The sequence below is a fragment of the Brienomyrus brachyistius genome, chromosome 17 (assembly GCF_023856365.1).
Source record: "Brienomyrus brachyistius isolate T26 chromosome 17, BBRACH_0.4, whole genome shotgun sequence".
Taxonomy (NCBI): Eukaryota; Metazoa; Chordata; class Actinopteri; order Osteoglossiformes; family Mormyridae; genus Brienomyrus; species Brienomyrus brachyistius.
This window is the reverse complement of record NC_064549.1, coordinates 21,717,680-21,736,694: the sequence shown is the minus strand read 5'-3', so window position 1 is coordinate 21,736,694 and position 19,015 is coordinate 21,717,680. Positions and strand designations below refer to the sequence as shown.

General features: G+C 51.0%; 1 protein-coding gene across 2 annotated transcripts in view; it reads left to right on the top strand.

The window, feature by feature from the left end:
* Positions 1-1,036: 1,036 nt before the first annotated feature.
* Positions 1,037-19,015, top strand: part of clstn2a (calsyntenin 2a) — a 131,783-nt gene continuing 113,804 nt past the window's right edge. For both annotated transcript variants that reach the window (XM_048980967.1, XM_048980966.1), the window contains exon 1: positions 1,037-1,381. In XM_048980967.1, the coding sequence (XP_048836924.1) occupies positions 1,315-1,381 (67 nt within the window). In that variant the 5' untranslated portion in view covers positions 1,037-1,314. The remainder of the gene's footprint in view (positions 1,382-19,015) is intronic.

The following is a 19,015-nucleotide window of genomic DNA, read 5'->3' as shown; positions in this document are numbered from 1 at the left end:
TATAAATGCCTTTGTTTCCCACTTTGCAATTCCACCGACCCTCCTTGCTATTACTTTTTCATTGTTGATCGTATGCAGAATAAATATAGATGTTCATGATTTCCAAATACTGATTTTACATTCTCTCTATCCCGCCCCGAAAATGTACTGCTTGTGAATGAGTTTATTTCCCGGTCATTTTACCAGACTGACTACATTCATTCACATTCCACTGCCATTTACTGTCCCAAATGAGCAGTACAAACAAATTATTTTGTTCTCAACGTCAGGAGGATGCCATGTGAATGTGAAAAGGCACGTGCGCCGTTTGCAGTGAAATACGCGTCTTTTCAAGGATTTGCAAAAACACTCATTATGCCGACAATACACAAAGCACCCGCCTTTTTCTTAAAGGCAATCTCAATGAGCTGGTCTCTCCATTTACCACCTTCCTGCTCACTCCATCCATCTTCATTACAATATAGAGTGTCTACAAGTCAATGCGGACTTCTGGCTGGGTACCACTCCAGCGCAGTTTAAACTGAGATTTCATACTTGTTTACTTATATATCTGTGCACACAAATCGGAACAGAACAAGGCGAGAGATCCACATTAACTGGATGTTCTCTAAATGTATACATACAGATGGACGTGTGAAAAAGTATACAGTCTAAATACACACGGGGCCCCATTAAAATGTGAAACGGTAGGAAATGGAGATTTATAGACACCAAACCTTGGCATCTAAGTTAAAAACATCCTAGTAATAGACAAAAAACTGTATGCATTTTTAAAAAATAATTACGCAATTGGTGGTTTATTTTCGTTTACGATTGCAATAAAAATAATAGTGAAACATGAATCATTTTGGTAAACAATATTAAAAGTTGCAGGCTACCTACTACCGAGACCAAACCCGCTGTATGAGAGTGTCAGGCAGCTCCGCTGGACAATAACAGCAGATGCTAATCAGGGAAACAGGGAGAGGGACGTTTTAACGGAGAGCCATTGCATTCCACATGAATATGAATAAATCCCTCCCAGTGACGTAGAGCCGGTCCCGGTGCGCCGGTCCGCGGTGCCGCTCCGCCAGATGCCAGCGAGCAGCGGCTGTGCGGTGCGCTATCGCCCGGCTCCGCTTCACCCCGCAGCCCGAGCATCACCTGAGCTTTACTGAACGGAGAGGAAGAAAGAAAAGAAAAGAAAAGAAAAGAAAGAAAAGTGCAGCTTGTGGCAATTTGAAGAAGAGGTCCGAAGAGAAGGAAAGAGGAGGAGGCTGGGAGGAGGAGTAGGAGAGAGGTCATCGCGCCCTGTCTTGATCTGTCTCCGGGAAGATGCTGCGATCATCCCTGCTGCCGCTTCTACTGGCGGTGGGGCTGTGCGCCGTCCGAGCTGGAAAAGGTGAGTGAAAGCGCAACTTGCTGTGTCCGAGCTGCTCATTTATGGGCTGCACGGAGGAGGAGCGATGCTGGCCGACTGGCTGGATCTCAGCACCCTGGCGCCTGGCTGATGCTCTTCCAGCTTAAGCTGAGGAGCGCGCCTCGAAGCAGCGGGCTGGATCCCTACCGCCGTGTCCGAACCGCTTCATTAATTGCGCTCGGCTGTTTCCTTCGCAGTGATCTTTTATAAAACCTTAACATCTGAGTTTTATTTATGACGTAGGTTCTGTTTTACTATTCTTACTTCAGTATCTCAGCACTCCTGGAAAGAGACTTGATTCGTTTTACTTTATATTCCGGGGACAAATTAAAAAAGAAATAAATGAGTGAAAACAAATAATTTCCTTACAGCTGAGTTTTGGGATACAGGCGCGCAATAAGCAGTAATAAACTATTTTGTTTCCGAAAACAGCTTAAGGTACGACGAAGCAGCGTGGCTTGTAATTAATCATGACCAATTAAGCGTAATGATGATTATCTAAATAAACATCAAAGGGAAACCCGAACCATTGCCCTGTGATAACTGTGTCAGGTCGCACTCATTCGGTTCCCTGCTCACTTTCCATTTACGGTTGTAATTTTAGTCGTCAAATCCCGCCTCACGGAAATAATGACCAGATAAACGCGGCGTGACAGAGACTTAGTGGTGGGAGCGGAGCGAAGGGACGGATGAAGGTGCTGTCGGTTACCAGGCTCCCGTTCAGCGCCCTAAAAACAGCCACCCGCTAATGAAGCCCCCGGGGTACGGAGTACGGAGTTCAGGTACAGAGCTGCTTTGTATGGTGACCTTAAGTAGAGACTTGCCAGTATATGGCGTTGTGACTGGAGCAACCCGGCCACCCTGCTCCATGCTCAACCATATGAACGACTTTCCCTTTTCGGTAATTCCCCCGGGAAATGGCTGCGTATCCAGCGGGGCTGAGGGTGAGGAAAATGCCGAGAAGGGAGCGTCGTGAGGGCAGCTTTACCGGAGAGCTGGGAGTGCTCAAATCGTCCAGGCAGACAATAAACAGTAGAGCCAACAATGTGACTAAGCAATTAATCCGCAATCACTCAGACCTCACCGCTGCAAGTTATTTGGTCACGCAGAAATGTTTCTGGCAGAAGTACTGTAAATTGTCTAATCCAACGCAACATTAAACCCTGATTTAAATACATTAAACGCGTTTAGTCTATCCATTTATCCAAGGAGTAATTTAACTTCCTTTGATCAATGTGTGTGTGTTTCTGAACAGAGGTAGGACAGCACTGCCTGAGTAAGCAGGTATTTAGGATCTGAAGGGGTGGGTGCAAGGTTTTCTTCCCATGGGCTGCCTGACACTTTGAAAACTGCCAGGGATGTCGGTGTCCCTGCCGGAGCTACTGTGGTGGACGGGATACCCACAATTGTAATCGTATGTAGCAGAGAGCTCTAATCCACAACCCCTGGGGTAAAAATCCCACTCTGTATCCCTCACACTGCAAAAGTAGCCCGTCATAGCAGAGACTGAGCCATGTCTTAAGGCAAACTTTCCGAGAGTGACCGACTTTGGTCGGGAGCGTGAACCGCGCTGATCTCTCTCCAAAGGGCAGCGACGGTCTGGAGATGAGCTACTCCACTGCTTCTGCTGCCTGGGGTGCAATCTACCGTGGTGGCCTAGGGAGGGATGGAGAGCGAGGGTGACATAGACCTTATTATGGGGAGGGACGGTAAGCGGCTGGCTCTTGCGGAGGGGGTCGCCTTTTGCCGGCGCTGCATAAACATTGCGAGTGACAGTTCTGGTCACGCTGCGGTGTAAAAATAGTTCTTAGCGGCGAGGTAAAGGTTGTCTGTTTGGTTGGCGTAGTGCAAGGAACAGATGGGAGAAAATTGGAAAAATGAGAAGCAATTTGCGCATTTACTGCCCCTGTGCCCCCTGCCCACCCCCCCCTGCCCACCCCCTGCCTGTCCGAGCCCACGCCCTTCACTCTCCTCAGATGGTGTGCTGATTCCAGGGGACGCTAGCGCTTTCTGCATCCAGCCTGTGGGCGTCGTCACGGCACATTAACTCTGTCATTAATGCTGAGAGCGGGAAGAGGTGCTACAATCTGGGGGGGGGTGGGTCTGCGGGGGGCTTGGGAGGGGCAGTCAGCTCTGGCTTCCCCCCAGATCGACTCCAGGCCTCTGCGAATAAGGTGGGGTATGGGGAGGAGGACATTGAAAGCTCCATCGATTTCTACTTAGACACCCTGAGAATGTGGTGGGGGGGGGGGGGGCAGGGGACTGGCAGGCAGGAGGGACAGTGAGGTCACTGAAATGAAAATGAGTGCAGGACAGTTTTCTTAATGACATTCGGTTTGTGCTTTTTATGCACGGAAAGTGCTGAATTGCATGAGATCCAAGGATGTCCCAGCTTCCGACTCGGGAAAATAACGGGAGTCATTCGGCTGATGTGGACCTTCGACGTTCACGGCGGCGCCGATGTTTGTGTCAGGAGGAACAGTGTGAAATATCCGGAAACGCTGCCAAATCAAGCCGTGGATTTTACCCACTGCCATGTTTGCGTCTGTGTTTTGCAGCCTGTCTGTTGGGGTTTAATGCATCCGGTGTCTGTTTAGCTGCAGTGCCTCACGTGAAGGGCGTGGGTCAGGCGTGGAGGGAGACATGCGGTATATCACCATCCTGCAGGGCGGCGCCACAGCCCACAACTCGTGACGTCCGTCGGCATCTTCTGTGGCTTTTTCCCTTCCATTCCTATTGGATTTTTTATTTTTTTTTGCACCGTGCAGTCTGGCCCATTCCAGCCGGTGTGACTGAGCCTGAACTTACCTGCACCGTGGAGGCGGGGTCACTGGGCAGGGGGGGGCGAGGGAAAGGGGGCGGTACTGCTTCAGTGCACGAAATCAAAATGACAGGCCCCATGAAAAGGAGGTGGATCCATGTGGGTGGCATGTCAGGTAGATTTGTAGGACTTTCGCTCGGCACGGTGCTGGGGTACATGGCCACACGCTGGTGCGTACCCCGGCACACCACGGATGCAGTAAACCGGAGCTGACAGACCGTCACGCCGCCCGCAGGCTGAGCTGTTCTCTTGGGCAGATGGCAGGAGCCCAGGAAACGAGAGTTAATGAAAAAGTTTTCAGATTTAGCCGGAAAAGCACAGATAGACTTTCATGGCAAAGGGTCAGAGATGTGAGGAGGATGGGGGGGCAGAAACAGATGCGGGGACGTTGAGACCAAATGTCCCCTCAGTGTAGGGGATGCTGACCAAATGGACTGCCTGGGAAATAGAGGAGGGAATTTCTGACAATCACAATGGGGGCTGGCTGGGGCGAGGAGTTGCTGTAAGTAAACAGCTCCAGGGCCTGACAGTCAAGAAAGGAAGAATGTCGGGGGGGGGGGGGTGGGCATTCTGAAATGGGAAGCAGAGCACCTTTTTCACGGCTGAGAAAGAAGAAGCATCGAGAAAGTGTCCCTGAGACAAACAGGATGCTGGCTGGCCCCGGTGAGGGATGTTTCGTTTCACTACGTGATTTGTCCTGCAGACACAAGTTTAAATGCAGCCTCTGACTGGCCTGCATCCCCTCACCTCGCCCTGCTTGTCTGTGGTGACATCACAGGTTGTGGGGGGGGAGATTAAAGCAGCAATGATGTGTGTACATACCTACTCGGATCCACACGGGTGTGAGAGTGTGGCTGTAGGTTAAGTCAGGCTCGATCCCAGTGGGGTAAAGTTGTTAAACCATTGAGGGGTTACCCTGTCAGTCCTCTCACTGACTCAGCATTTGTGTCCTGGACCTTCCTCTGTGAGACGGATAGCGTCCCCCCACCCCTGGGAATAGCAGCAGCTCAAAACTGAGAAAACTGGGTCACTGACTTTGTAAGCGGGAAGCAAGTGAGTGCGGGGAAGGCGCCCTGGTTCTGTTAAGCTGTAACTGCATCAGCCAGTCCCTGCAGCAGGGTGAGGAGCAGCCAGCTGCGTGCTCACTGCATGGGGGGGCGGGGGGTGACAAGCTTGAGTCTGGGACGCGCTGTGCTGTGTTGCATGTGTGTGTCCGTGTTAGTGATTACCACTGGGCTTTGGCGTCTGCTGTGGTTCTGTCAGTGAGAGATGCGTGATGCATACAAGGTCAGAGGTCACCCATTCAGCTAGGCACGCAAGGTCAAAGGGTACCACTTCAGCGAGACACAAAAGGTCAGAGGTCAAAGCTTCAGCGAGGCACACGAGGTCAGAGGTCACCACTTCAGCATGGCACACGAGGTCAGAGGTCACTGTTTCAGAGAGACTCACAAAGTCAAAGGTCACCACAGTGTCGCCTAGATGTGGTATCACACTGCAGGGCCATGTCACACGGGCCAGGGGTGTCGGGCTCTGAGTTTGTATACTGTGGGGGCCGGAGTCTATGTGACAGCCCTACTGTCTCATGCACACACACACACACACACACACACACACACACACACACACACAGGGGATTGGAACCTTCCACGGGTTTACAGTCCGATGCGATTTATAGGGTCCCTGACAAAACCCAGTGATGTGGCTCATTCTGCTGGGAAGGTGATGATATGAGTCTGAGTCAGCAGGCGCCCCCATCACCTCTGCGGTGTCACCATGACACTCGACTGGATGTGTGTGTGTGTGTGTGTGTGTGTGTGGACTCCCACTGGTCGTGATGATGTATTTTTTTCATGAAACAGGTGGCAGATAATTGTTATGATTGCAGATGAACTTTCAGCGATATGCTGAGACTCCTTTGCCGTGGAGCCGTTCAGTGGATTTTAGAGAAAAGCAGGGATTAGCACATTAGAGCGTGTGCGTCTACTGTGTGTGTGTGTTTAGCAGCGGGGGGCAGCACGTGCAGCATGCAGTGTGGGACGATACGAGGCTCCCCTGGAGTGCTCATTACTCAGGTCCTGCAGTCCAAAGGCGCTCCCACACCCCCCCTCCACCCCCCAGCAGCTCTGCAGATCTCCCCATTTCTGCACCACCAGCCCATTATACAGCTCAGCATTTTAATGAAACACCTTCTGCAAAAATACCACCGGCCCCCCCACAGATCTCCCTGACCTGAAACCCAGAAGGGGAGGAACAGGTACTTTTGTGGCCCTGGTGTGACCCCACTACATGGAGCCAGTGTTGGGGCTGTAGGGAAGGGGCCTTGTGTTGGGTTGGGAGGGATGGGGCCTTGTGTTGGGGCTTGAAGGAAGGGGCCTTGTGTTGGGGCTTGAAGGAAGGGGCCTTGTGTTGGGTGTTGGGTGGGAAGGGGCCTTGTGTTGGGTGTTGGGTGGGAAGGGGCCTTGTGTTGGGTGTTGGGTGGGAAGGGGCCTTGTGTTGGGTGTTGGGTGGGAAGGGGCCTTGTGTTGGGTGTTGGGTGGGAAGGGGCCTTGTGTTGGGAGGGAAGGGGCCTTATGTTGGGTGTTGGGAGGGAAGGGGCCTTGTGTTGGGTGTTGGGTGGGAAGGGGCCTTGTGTTGGGTGTTGGGTGGGAAGGGGCCTTGTGTTGGGTGTTGAGAGGGAAGGGGCCTTGTGTTGGGTGTTGGGAGGGAAGGGGCCTTGTGTTGGGTGTTGGGAGGGAAGGGGCCTTGTGTTGGGTGTTGGGAGGGAAGGGGCCTTGTGTTGGGTGTTGGGAGGGAAGGGGCCTTGTGTTGGGTGTTGGGTGGGAAGGGGCCTTGTGTTGGGGCTTGAAGGAAGGGGCCTTGTGTTGGGTGTTGGGTGGGAAGGGGCCTTGTGTTGGGTGTTGGGAGGGAAGGGGCCTTGTGTTGGGTGTTGGGAGGGAAGGGGCCTTGTGTTGGGTGTTGGGAGTACTTGATCTTAGGAAAGTGTTATTAGGGTGTCATTAAGGTGTTACGCAGGACTTTTTTCATCATACACCCCCATGTGGGTGAAATTCAGACAGTCAGAATGAATCGATCCTGAAAAACAGGCGCCCAGAGCTGCATGACTTCAGAGACTCATCAAGTGACAGTCACTCCGTCCTCAGCAGGGGGATCATTTTCCAATCAGCCGTCGAGAGTCTTTAGAGCCCTAGGGGTGGGGGCTGGTGGGGGGCTTGGCTGAGCTTGCTGTCATTTGAAAGGCCTCTTGTGAATTCCCTCCTCCACATCTGAAGTGGGTGCCAGTTGCGCAGACCAAATGATTACACCATCTGGGAGGAGAGTGCCATGCATTTTCCCCTGCTTTCCTTCCTGGTGGGGGGGTCTATGCCCACCCGTTATAGATGGAAAGAGCAGCCTTGCTGGGTGGGAGGGGGTAGTTATGAGTCTCCATTAAGGACGGGGCCTTGCTGAGTGGCGTAGAGACAGAGCTGTTAGTGTGATCCCTGTTTCTCATGCCATATTCACTTTCCAAAAAAAACCACCCAAAAATATCTTTAATGCACTGCAGATTCGGAGTAGGTGCTGCCCGCCTGATGGATGTCCTCCCGTGCTGGTCAGCCACATCAATTATGGATGTATGAGCAATTTCACACAGAATTCCTAACTCAACATGGCTGCCCCCGGAAATTCTGCTGTCCTGCTCTGCTGTTTGCTTTTCCCTGTCTGACATTTCACACGTGTGAGTGTGTGTGTGTCGATCTAGTGTCCCATCCATGACTGTAACTTGCGTCTGGCCTGTGGATGATCTTTTCATTTCCTCCGTTCCAGCTTGTCTGTGTTTATCCCTCCCCCCACCCCCCAGTATCCCTGTCTCCCGTTTAATAGCTGCACTGCCCGCTCAGCAGATCAGTCCTCCCAGAATGGAGAGGATCTTTTCCTTTTTTTCCAGCAGCCAAAGTGATTCCATGGGGGGATCTCTCTGGGGATCCGCTTAATATTGACGTGATTAACGTGCCGCTGTTTCCAGTCTGTTTTAAACCTACAGAAGGTTATATAAATAGGACACATTAGGGGCTTTTCGCGTTGGCCGGCTCGAAGCGGACCTGTCCGGTACCGGCGGCGTTCCCGTCAGCCTGGCACGTCGCAGCCAGAGAAGAGGAGCTGCCATGGAGACAGGATGATGGAATGCAAATGTGTGAGCAAGAGTGGAATGAGATGGGGTATGGCGGAACGCTGGGTGGGTCCCGGAAAAGGCCGCAAGCATGGACCTTGACAAACGCTGGGGGAGCTGCTCGCCGGGGCAGGGCAAGCCGGGATGCACACCACAGTGTGATGCTGGTTCTGTGGCGTTTCATTATTTTTATTAAACAACCGTCTCGGATGATGTGGCGCACAATCCCTCCTCGCCGGAAAAGGGTCAGCCTGAGTAGAGAGACTTCACAAAATGCCAGTAGGACCCAAGCTATTGAGTTCGGTACAATTACGGGGAACCGGAGCGGGGGGGGGGGGGCGGCGCAAGTTCACAACAATAGTTTTGACCGATTTCGTTTTGTGCATTCCGGAGCCCTCTTCCCTCCAACAATGAGCGTGTCATCGCCGCGGAAACAGGCCCGGATAATTAGCTGTCTGGGAAATGCCAACCCGGGTGGCAGCGGAGCGGGGCGACATGGCTGTGTGTGCCGTTTTATTACATGAAGCGTGTAATTTTCCTAAGCAAAATGCCAGTAATCAAGTACAGCTCTTGCTATCGTTGTTTTAAGGAAAGATAACAGCCCAGGAGGAGGTATGTCACAGAGGAGTACAGAGGCGTGTTATCCCACAGTATGACTGTGACCCTGCAGAGGTCCAGCCAGGCTGCCAGGTCACAACAACACCCCCCCCCCTGTATTTGGACTGTGCCATCTTGTGGGGGGCGAATTGGGCGAGGGAAGGCCGGGAAACCACTAGGAGGCGCTGTGTGGAAGCAAAATTAATTTGGCAGGGGGGTCCATGTCAACCCACCTAAACGTGTAAATGTTTTAAATGAGAAAGCAGCAACTACGGCCCCCCACCGCAGACATGAATATCTCTGTTAACTCATTTGTCAATTAGTTACTACTATGCTGCCACTGATTTCCCGGTCAGCTGGCAGAAGACGGACGGGGGTGGAGAGAGATACCATGTGATTCGCATTAACCCCGCGTCATGGCGCCCGTGGGCACGGTCATGGCCCCCCGCCTCTTGCTCCTATTTGCTTCTGTTAATCGAGACCGACCCTTCATTTCTAGCACCCCAACCCGACTGGAACACTGATTCTAATTAACATGATTGTGGGGGGGCCTAACCGTCCTGGTGTTGGGTGTCGGTCACACTGCAAAAAATGAAATTGTAAGCAAGTATAATTTTCTTATATTTAGACAAAATTCAGGGTGGCATGGTGGTGCAGTGGTTAGCACTGTTGCCTCACACCTCTGGGACCCGGGTTCGAGTCTCCGCCTGGGTCACCTGTGTGTGGAGTCCCCATGTCGTCGTGGGGTTTCCTCCGTGTACTCTGGTTCCCCCACACTCCAAAAACGTGCTGAGGCTAATTGGAGTTGCTAAATTGCCCGTAGGTATGCATGTGAGAGTGAGTGGTGTGTGAGTGGGTTGTTCCCTGCCTCGTGCCCATTGCTTCCGGGATAGGCTCCAGACCCCCTGCGACCCAGTAGGATAAGCGGTTTGGAAAATGGATGGATGGATGGATAGACAAAATTCTATTTTCATTAATAAACTGACAAACAACAAATCTGATCAATAACATTAATTTCCTTGCATGTAGGCATATTGTCTTATTTTAGGAAATCTTACCAATTACAATTTTTTTTATTACACTGGCAGATGTTTTTGCTAGTTTCAGGCCATCTTGTTTCAAAAGAGAAACAGTTTATCTTAAATTTGAAAGGCCATATTTTGCAGTGCCGGTGATACTCAGACCTCACTGGCACATCTGCAAAGTCAGAGCTTTACGTGTCACCCTAACGCTAACGCTAACACTAACCCTAACGCTAACGCTAACACTAACCCTAACGCTAACGCTAACACTAACCCTAACGCTAACGCTAACACTAACCCTAATGCTAACGCTAACACTAACCCTAATGCTAACGCTAACACTAAGCCTAATGCTAATGCTAACACTAACCCTAATGCTAACGCTAACACTAACCCTAATGCTAACGCTAACACTAACCCTAATGCTAACGCTAACCCTAACCCTAATGCTAATGCTAAGCTTAATGCCAATGATAACCCTAATGCTAAAATTAACCCTAGCTTGAGAAATTGGGTTTTACTAAACTCAGTGAAATGATGCTGCCTGCTATCAGTGTGGAGAGGACAGTGGGTGGGAAAAAGGCTGGGGAAGGTGATTTGGTTTTTGTTTTTACCTCCTGATGTCTCTCAAGGGTTGGGCACCCGCATGGCATGGGACATTTAATGGAGGATGCTGGTTTGTGGGGACTCGCTCTTCCCCTGGGTGCCGGTGACATAGCTCTCTGTGAGTAGAGGGGGGTGGGCGGGGGCGTTCCATTTGTGCCACAGGAAAAGAGGCCACTCTTGTTAGAGAGACGCGCGCTGATCGTCCCTGAGCCTGGTGCGGCTGAAACATGGACTCATGGCCACACATCGCAGGCGTCTCTGTGTTCAGAATATGTGTATCTGTGTTCAGTATCTGTGCTCAGTGGAATATCTGTGATCAGTATCTGTGTTCAATATCCAACAGTTTTCAGTATCTGGCTGCGTTCAGTAAAAGTGCTTAGTATCTGTGTTCAGTATCTGGCTGTGTTCAGCATGTACCTGTGTTCAGCATCCATGTGTACCTCAGGGGCCGTGTCTTGTCACAAAATGAGTGCCTTAAATCATTGAGGGAACCCTGGCGATGGCCAGGACGAGTCTGACATCCTCACTGGGGGATGCTGGGTACTTGTTTCTCGTGACTTAGGGAGGGAGGGTGACTGCCTGATTTCAGATACCTCTCCAGCTGTCAGCTCCGGCAGTGCGGCCCTTGGCATTTGCACGTGAGTGGGCGGACAGCCGCATCCCATCATCTTTCTGCTTTCAGAGTCGTTTGGGATGGGAGGGGAGCAGTGGGAGGGGGTGGCGGCATTTTCAGTGGATGATGGTGGGATCCTGTGTTCAGCATCTCTGAAAGCACCATCTGCTCGCACGCTAACCCATGGGTCCCACTGTGCCCACGTGTCAGCAACGGCCTAACGAGGGCGCCACTGCCGGAATCGCTGGCGGAATCGAGCCGGGCGAACCATCAGGCAGGGGTGGGGGGGTGAGCACGGAAAGATATGCCCAGAGGAACCAGTGACGGTATGCATTGGTTATTACACGTTTTATATGCGATGTCCACTTTGGTGGGGGGGGGGTGAAAAGGAAGATAGGAATAGTGGTGGGGGGCTGGAGGGGTGAAAACAGGCAGATACCGAACATAGATACTGAGCTCAGCCTGCCTCGCGGAAGCCCGGGTTGACCCGTGGTGTCTGGGGGCTGGTTTGCCGCGGCGGGCAGAGGGGCAGAGGGGCCTGAGGACGGAGGGATGTCAGCAATGCGCCGCTCAGGCTTGGGCAGCACGCAGTCAGGGCTGTTACCGCGCTGCTATTTCACGGCTGACATTTTTAATATTGGAAAAGGTTATACAACCAGCCTCGCTCTTATTTATTACACTGTTTGGAATTGTCCACAAAAACCTTCATCATCAGCTGCCCCTGAGCGATTCGGAATGTTGCCTCATTGACTGGTTGGTTGGTTGGTTGGGTGGGGGGGCTTAAGGGAGAGTCACTCAGCAGCATCTGTGAAAAGTGGCACTACGCCGTGACACTGCCCTCGCGGGTTTGCATAACGATGCACATTTAGTATTTTGTGTTGTTTTAGTTCCCATATCATTCACATTTGGGGGGGGCAAAGCTCAGACAGGTGAGTGTAGTTAATTCAGTGAATGAGAGGGGCCTAGACGGAAGGCCAACCTGCCTAGTCTCCTTCACGTTTGCAGCAATGATATGTTATTTTCTAATCAGGAAATGTAACTTAACACCTCATAACACTGAAACAAGCCAGACCCCCATTTTAACTCCCCCCCCCCTCCCCACCACCCCATTTTCATTATTATCCGTCACAAATGGCTGCCACGTGGTGGATCAGCATGCTGTGCTCTCCGCAGACCGCTAACATCTCTGAAGACCGTCCTGAAGACGTCTGTGTTCTGTTACGACGCGCATAACAGCAGGTGCTGCGCCCTGACGTCGCGTGACAGGAGCCAGAGACACTGTCGGCTTCCGCTTTCCTCCCCCAGCCCAGTGAAGCTCCGGCACCCCGCTAGCTCCTGACCTCTTGGTCCCTCTCTAAGCTAAGCCACACTTAGCTTACACATGTAGTCGGAAGTCTCTGGGCTTCAGGTATATGAAGCAGTGCGATGTGACACGGCAGGTGAGATGGTTAGGATGAGATGGAGGAGAGGAGAGCAAACACAGGGTGGCCATTTTGGGCATCAGGGCCAATGACGTGGGTGAAAGAATGTCACCTGACTTTGTTCCGCCCCCTGACATCGAAGGCCCTTCCTTAGCTCACAGTATTTCAGATACAGTAATCATACCTGGGATGCACTCACAGCTGCCTCTGGCTTTGCCCCCAGCCTTCCACAGCTCGAGCACAGATGCTCCCCCTTGTCCTGCAACAGAAGCTCCAGAATTATTGTTAGAATGGCTTTCCGACGAGGCTTGATAGCATGTAGCGATTAGCCCCTGCGGGCTGCGCTGCAAGCTGGGCCGCGTTCACAGTCAGACCCCTTTCTGTCTTATTTCTCCAGGTTAAACCCAGTAACTGGATTTTCCCGTCAGATTTATGCAGATGCCGGAGAGAGAACACCCATAATTCCGACTCTAATCTGCAGCCGGGCCCCCTGAGGGAGATATTGACTCCCTCTCGGTCTTAGTCTGTGGGACAGGAATGCAGGGGTCATTCTACTGACACCAGAACTCTCCAGAACTGTGCGATTTGCTTGAGAGTCCAGTTACTGTAAATGGGTAAACATTCTTTTGTTGCAACCCCCACCCAGACACCTGTGCATCTTAATTGCGGGGGCGGACGGGTGTGTCTCTGTCCCAATATGATTATTGCTGCAATGCTGGAGTTGGACTCTTACCGAATTCAGAACTGGTTCTGTGCATTTCCACTGCAAAAAAACTGGCTCTGGGCCAGAAAAAATCAGCTTCCGTATGGCAGCACAGAAAAGCTGGGCTCAGAATTTGGAACCATAGCATCATCGAAAGCGGGACGGCTACTGCGTCCAAACCATCTGCTCACCTGGAAAATTCAATTCATAACTGATGTAGTTTAGTCTAATATCACAGATGCTGGAGTAATGGGGGAGGGTGGGGCAAAGGGCCAGAGCAACAGGGCGACAGGCGAGCGGCTTCTGGGTCTCACTGGATTTCGTCATGTGACTTTTCCAGTGTAGAGGCTTGTTCTCGTCCTGTGAGTGGCCACAGGACTGCAGCAGGCTTATGGAGTCCCGCGATCTCCTTATGTAGCAACCCCTACTTGTCGTCATCGATGGGGGTGGTGGGGTGGGGTGAGCTTAGTTTCATAAAAATGGCAAACAGTGAAATTCCCCTCTCAACTGCAAAGTTTGCTTGAAAAAACCGGGAAAGCCATGGGTGTTAATGACAAAATCTGGGTGGCCATCTTGTTTTATTTTTGAGGCACTGCTGTGTTTCATCCTGTGTTCCCTTAATAGTGTAACCCCCCTGTCCCCCCCCCGGCTTGCATCAAGCACCCCTTTACGCATGTTGGAGACAAGCATTATACAGCCGGAAGGGCGACACGCCGGAAAGACTGAAACAAAACTCAGATGAAAGTGGTCCTCTCTGCTTCTAAAAATTAATGGAACCGGAAGATACCATTAGCATTTCAAACAGGGGGGGCTCACATATGAAACAGACTGCTGTAATCATGACCAGAACTAATCAGCCGAGGGAGGCGGGTCACAATTGTCAAAAAAATGAGTTGTGATGTGTTGAAAGTGGCCATGCTTGGCTAATGAGACCTCAGCAGTAATGAGCGGCAGGGATGTGACCCTCCATGCTTGGAGATGAATCTGCCTGCGGTTTGCTGTGATAATGTGCATCATGAGAGTATGAGAGAGGCACGTAAAATAATGAGTAAACCAGGCCGCGCTGCTGATACGACCGCGTGGACGGCTCGGCAGAGTGCGTGTCTTTGTTCGTTGGCTCCGTGTTCATTAAGATAATGACTCTTGTGCACTATCCTGTTTCAGCCTGATAGTAAACATCTCCGCGAGGCTATGAAGCACATGGCTTATCGTGTTCTCTCTCGTGCTTAGGAACGGGACGCTCAGGGCAGCGGGAGCGCCGTTACTGTGATACGCTCCCTATTTCGGGCCAAGATTTCACCCACCCCCCCCCCGTGGGGGACCGCAAAAGTGCTTCCAATCTATGGCATTTGTAAACATCTTTAACGTTCATGGTGCCCTGAGTGTCTTCACCGGCTCTCGTGTGAGTCCTGTCATTTCCGATCCTTAATGAATTCTTCTTTTCAGTGAGATAACGAGGCAGCGTGGGACTGGCCCGTGCACAGATCTGTAGGATTCTGAATATTTCCTCCCAACGTTACCCTACCGTACCTCTTATCATTCTCATCACACATACTCCGCTTCAAAAATTCAGAATCTGAGAATTTCAATAAAGCAAAATTCATTCATCTCGATAAAAATCTCGTGACTGCGATTTCAGCTGCCGAGCGCCGCGCGCTTTAAGGAGCATTTAGCCACCTAGCCGGTAAACGGCTGCTCATTACATTTCACATTTTAGCATATTTAGTGGATGCTTTTATCCAAAGCAACGTACAATTGAGGCAGACAGCACACTGCAATCATTACCATAACAACCAGTGTCCAGACATATCGCCCGTTGATGTATTTAGGTGTTGTGTGCATCATCATCCCCTGCGTGAGGTAATTAGCTGCTGTTTGATTATTTGAAAAAGCCAGCAGCTCTTGGCAAGACGGATGTCTGAGGCCTGTGCTGAGTTTCTAACCCCACGTTCCGATCTGGAAGAGGCAGTTAACCTTTCCAGCGCCGGAGCGTAGAGCTACTGGATATGTCAGTCGTTCTGGGTAATCACTTCCACTCTGACATCTGTATGTTGCTTTTCCGGGACATTTGCTCTGAGTGAATCGAATCGATGTGCAAGTTCCTGTTGTCCACGGGCTGCCAGTGACACTTGCCTTCATCCATTTTAGCGGGCAGCGCTGGACAAACCCCCCCCGCCATCCGTCACTCCCCTGCCCGACCCCGGGGGGCCTATTAATGGTTTGATTGCTGATGCAATGTTGGTAATTAAGATGAACCACCATCGAGGTGGGAGATCAAACTCCACCTGCTCGTTGGCTAATGTCCGTGATCGATGTGTTACAGAAGCTGAATCACACACGCGGTTGATGTGCCTGTGCGCTTTACACGCGTGTGCATGTTCCGTGTTCTGTGTGTGCGGCTTGGAAAGTGCCGTTGGTCATTCGGAGTGCTTTCCCACATGATCCCTGGCAACGTGGCACAAATTGCCCCTTATCACTGCAATATCAGCGCACTGCAATATTCTACTCCAGTGCTCGTCCCCTTGTGAGCAAGTGCTGTTTGCATGGTCGGGGTTTAGCAAGGGCTAACTGGGGCCCCGAGCTGAAGGAGGCCTCAAGCTGTAGGGGCCCCAAGATAATCTTACATGGCAGCTTTTTGTATGTAAATATTTTATATTCTTTGTAAGTACCTTAGTTGATTTAAACGTACGTGGATGTGCTGTCAGAAATGTATATAGTGCATTATAGATGAGATGTTTTATCTTTTTATAAACAGTTATAGCCATGTTTATAATACTTTATGAGTCCATTATAATGCATTAGGAAGGCACCTTTGCTGCTGTTACACCACAAGACACTTGGGGAGGCACAAAGCTCTGAATCCTCAATGGTTTATTACGCGGATGGCTATAAACAGAATTGGCGTGCTTGATCATGGTCACAGAGCAAAGGCTCGTAGAAGCTGGGCAGGTCAGTCTGATGAAGGTGGCATAAGACAGGGGATCACACACGGCAGGGATCTGGGGAGTTGGGACAAAGACAGGCGCTCGCAGGTAGGCTGGGTCAGGGCTGAATGGAGGACAAGGAAGAATCACTCAGTACGTCACATGGAATCAACAATACCTGGCACCTGAGTGGCGGGGGGCAGGCTCTTATAAGCCATCAGCTACAGATCTCTGCAGGTGTTTGTATAAAGTCTTACCTTTATGTTAAAATGAATTTACAAGCTAGTTTCATTTAGAAACTGTTCGGAGTGCTTGGGGAATAAGTATTCGGTACAAGTTCGCACTTGTCGTTATTTATGGCTTGATTTGAGTATTTGATGTTCCCGCTTTTGCAGATTTTTCGCAATAAGATTCTGTAGTTGATTGTCTTCTGAACTTGCTTAGTGACGGCACTCTGTAAGCCATTCTGTAAGCCACACAGTGCTGATATAGTGAGAAACGTACTCTGGTTGACTCGGAATCCTTGAAGCTGATATGTTTAGCACTTAGTAATTTTTATACTGCAAAATATTTAGTGTAGGTAGGGCCCCAAAAATATCTCTAGCCCAGTGGAGCCTGCCCTCTTTGGTATGAGCCCGGCCATTTCGGCAGGCCTTCTCCCTGCCCAGGCTACGGGTTCCGGCCCCCTCAGTCTGGAGGAAGGCATTATGAGGTTTGTGTCATTGTGGGACAGATTTCTTCCTTCACGTCGGACCTCTGCGGGGTGGGGGTTGGCTTTTTCCTGCTCTCTGATTATAAATACACCCCACACAGGGGCTCAGATGGTAAGGGCATACAGCTTAAGGGCACGCCTATTTGATGAGGTGAGACTCATGACAACAGTGTTTAGGAACACTACCTTGAACTCTGGGACTAAATCAACACCGAACTCTGTTGTTAGCAGTGTTCTTTTTGAGGGAATCTCACAGATGTCTGTGGGGGAAGGAGGGGGGTCAGGCTGTCGTAGATAAGGACTAGTGCTTTCCACAGTGACGACTGTTCTGCGGTGAGTGGACTTAAATAGGTTTTTCCGATAGCAGGACGTCCATTAGCTTTGGGGGTGGTAGTGGGGAGTCGGGGGGGGGGGGGGTTACCGTGATAATATAAAAAAAACAACCCGAAGCTACAGCCCAGGGTCTGTACGCTGTCCCCTGTCCCAGCTCAACTACCCTCTCAGCATTCCTGTGCTGCCCCGAGACAGCTGGGTGACGGCCAGGAGACTCATTCATCATCTGTCGAGACGGCGGCGGGGGGCGGGAAGGTGGAGTATTCCTACTCCATTCATCAATGACTCTTCAGGATTTAATTGTAAATAGAAGCCCAGATGTCATGTGATCCCTCCAGATGTCATGTGATCCATTCAGATGCATAGGAGAGCTCTGTAAGGGAGCCAGGAGGACACAAATGCATGTGGGGATACATGTTAAAAGGGGCGGGGCTTGAGTCACCTGTCCACCCCCTGATCCGTACTTCCCAGCGTCTCCATCTAAGCCTCCTTCTCTTCCTTATCACAGTCCTGATCTGTCTGGTTTTCAGGTCCCTGAAGCTACATTTCGTTTGTTTGATCTTTATAACTGTTTTCCTTTTCCCCTGTGTGCCCCCCACCCGAAAAGGAGAAACGTTAATCACAGAAGCAAAAAGCAGAGCCGGGGCAGAACAGTGTCTCCTCGACTCACTAGCCCCCCCCACCCCACATTCACTCGTGTTTTTAAATGTATATAATGTATGTTATAGTATAAATGATGTACAACATTCGGCCTTTTTTGGATGGTCTGTGTCCTTGAACGGTGCTTGATTTGGCAGTGAGACTGCAGCTGATGCGGGGGGGGGGGGGGTTTCACAGTGTGTTGCTGTGCATGCGGTGGTGGGGGGCACGTTCAGCGCTGCTCAGTTGCACATCGCTGTGATGTTTCGAAGCTCGGGTGAAATTAAAGTGTCAAGCCCTGAGGATTATCTTTGCCAGTGTCCTTTAACGTGTAATGTTTTGCTGTTGATTTTAGCCCCTTCCCTGAAACCCAAATCCCTTGCCCCCCCCTCCCCATGTGTCTGTGGACCTGGAAGGTGCCCCGGTACCCCCTGGTGCCGGGGGCCGTGGCCGGAGCCTTTCCCAAGAGCCATCAGATGGCCGGTTTCCTCCACAGTGTGTCTCAGCTGCGTCTCTGGAAAAACAGGCCCGTTAATCCATTTTTTTGATGAGTGAGCAAGCTAATCTGCTTACCTGCCCATTGTGGATTAACTCAGCGATAAAACAAGCGGGTTAAAAAAAGTGACTCTCTGTGGAGACAGAGCAGCTCTGTCAGATTAACTGCCCCCCCCCCCCCCCCCCGCCTCTGTTCCAGTTCCTCTTGCTGGGAGCAAAGTTTCCCATTATTCATTTCAGAGAAGATCAGATACGATGTTCTTCCATTAAATAAAGGCTGAGACATTTGTTTCTTCCGTTTTCCCAAAAACGCCTGGCTGAACTCAATCTTTCAGAAAACGTTCCTCAGAAGCTGGCTGAGACTTTAAGTTCTAAGCAGCCCCGTCACAGACCTGACCAGGGACTTGTGCTGGTCAGTGGGGGGGTAGGAGGCGGGGGTCATGTGTTTTTGGGGCAGAAGGGCTTTTCAGAATTATCTGGCTCTGGGAGGGAGGGGTTCACTCGTTTTCTTTGGTGCATCTCCTATCTGGGCACGGATATTTCTGGCTTAAATCTGCGCCCCCCCCCCCTGCATCTCACCAGA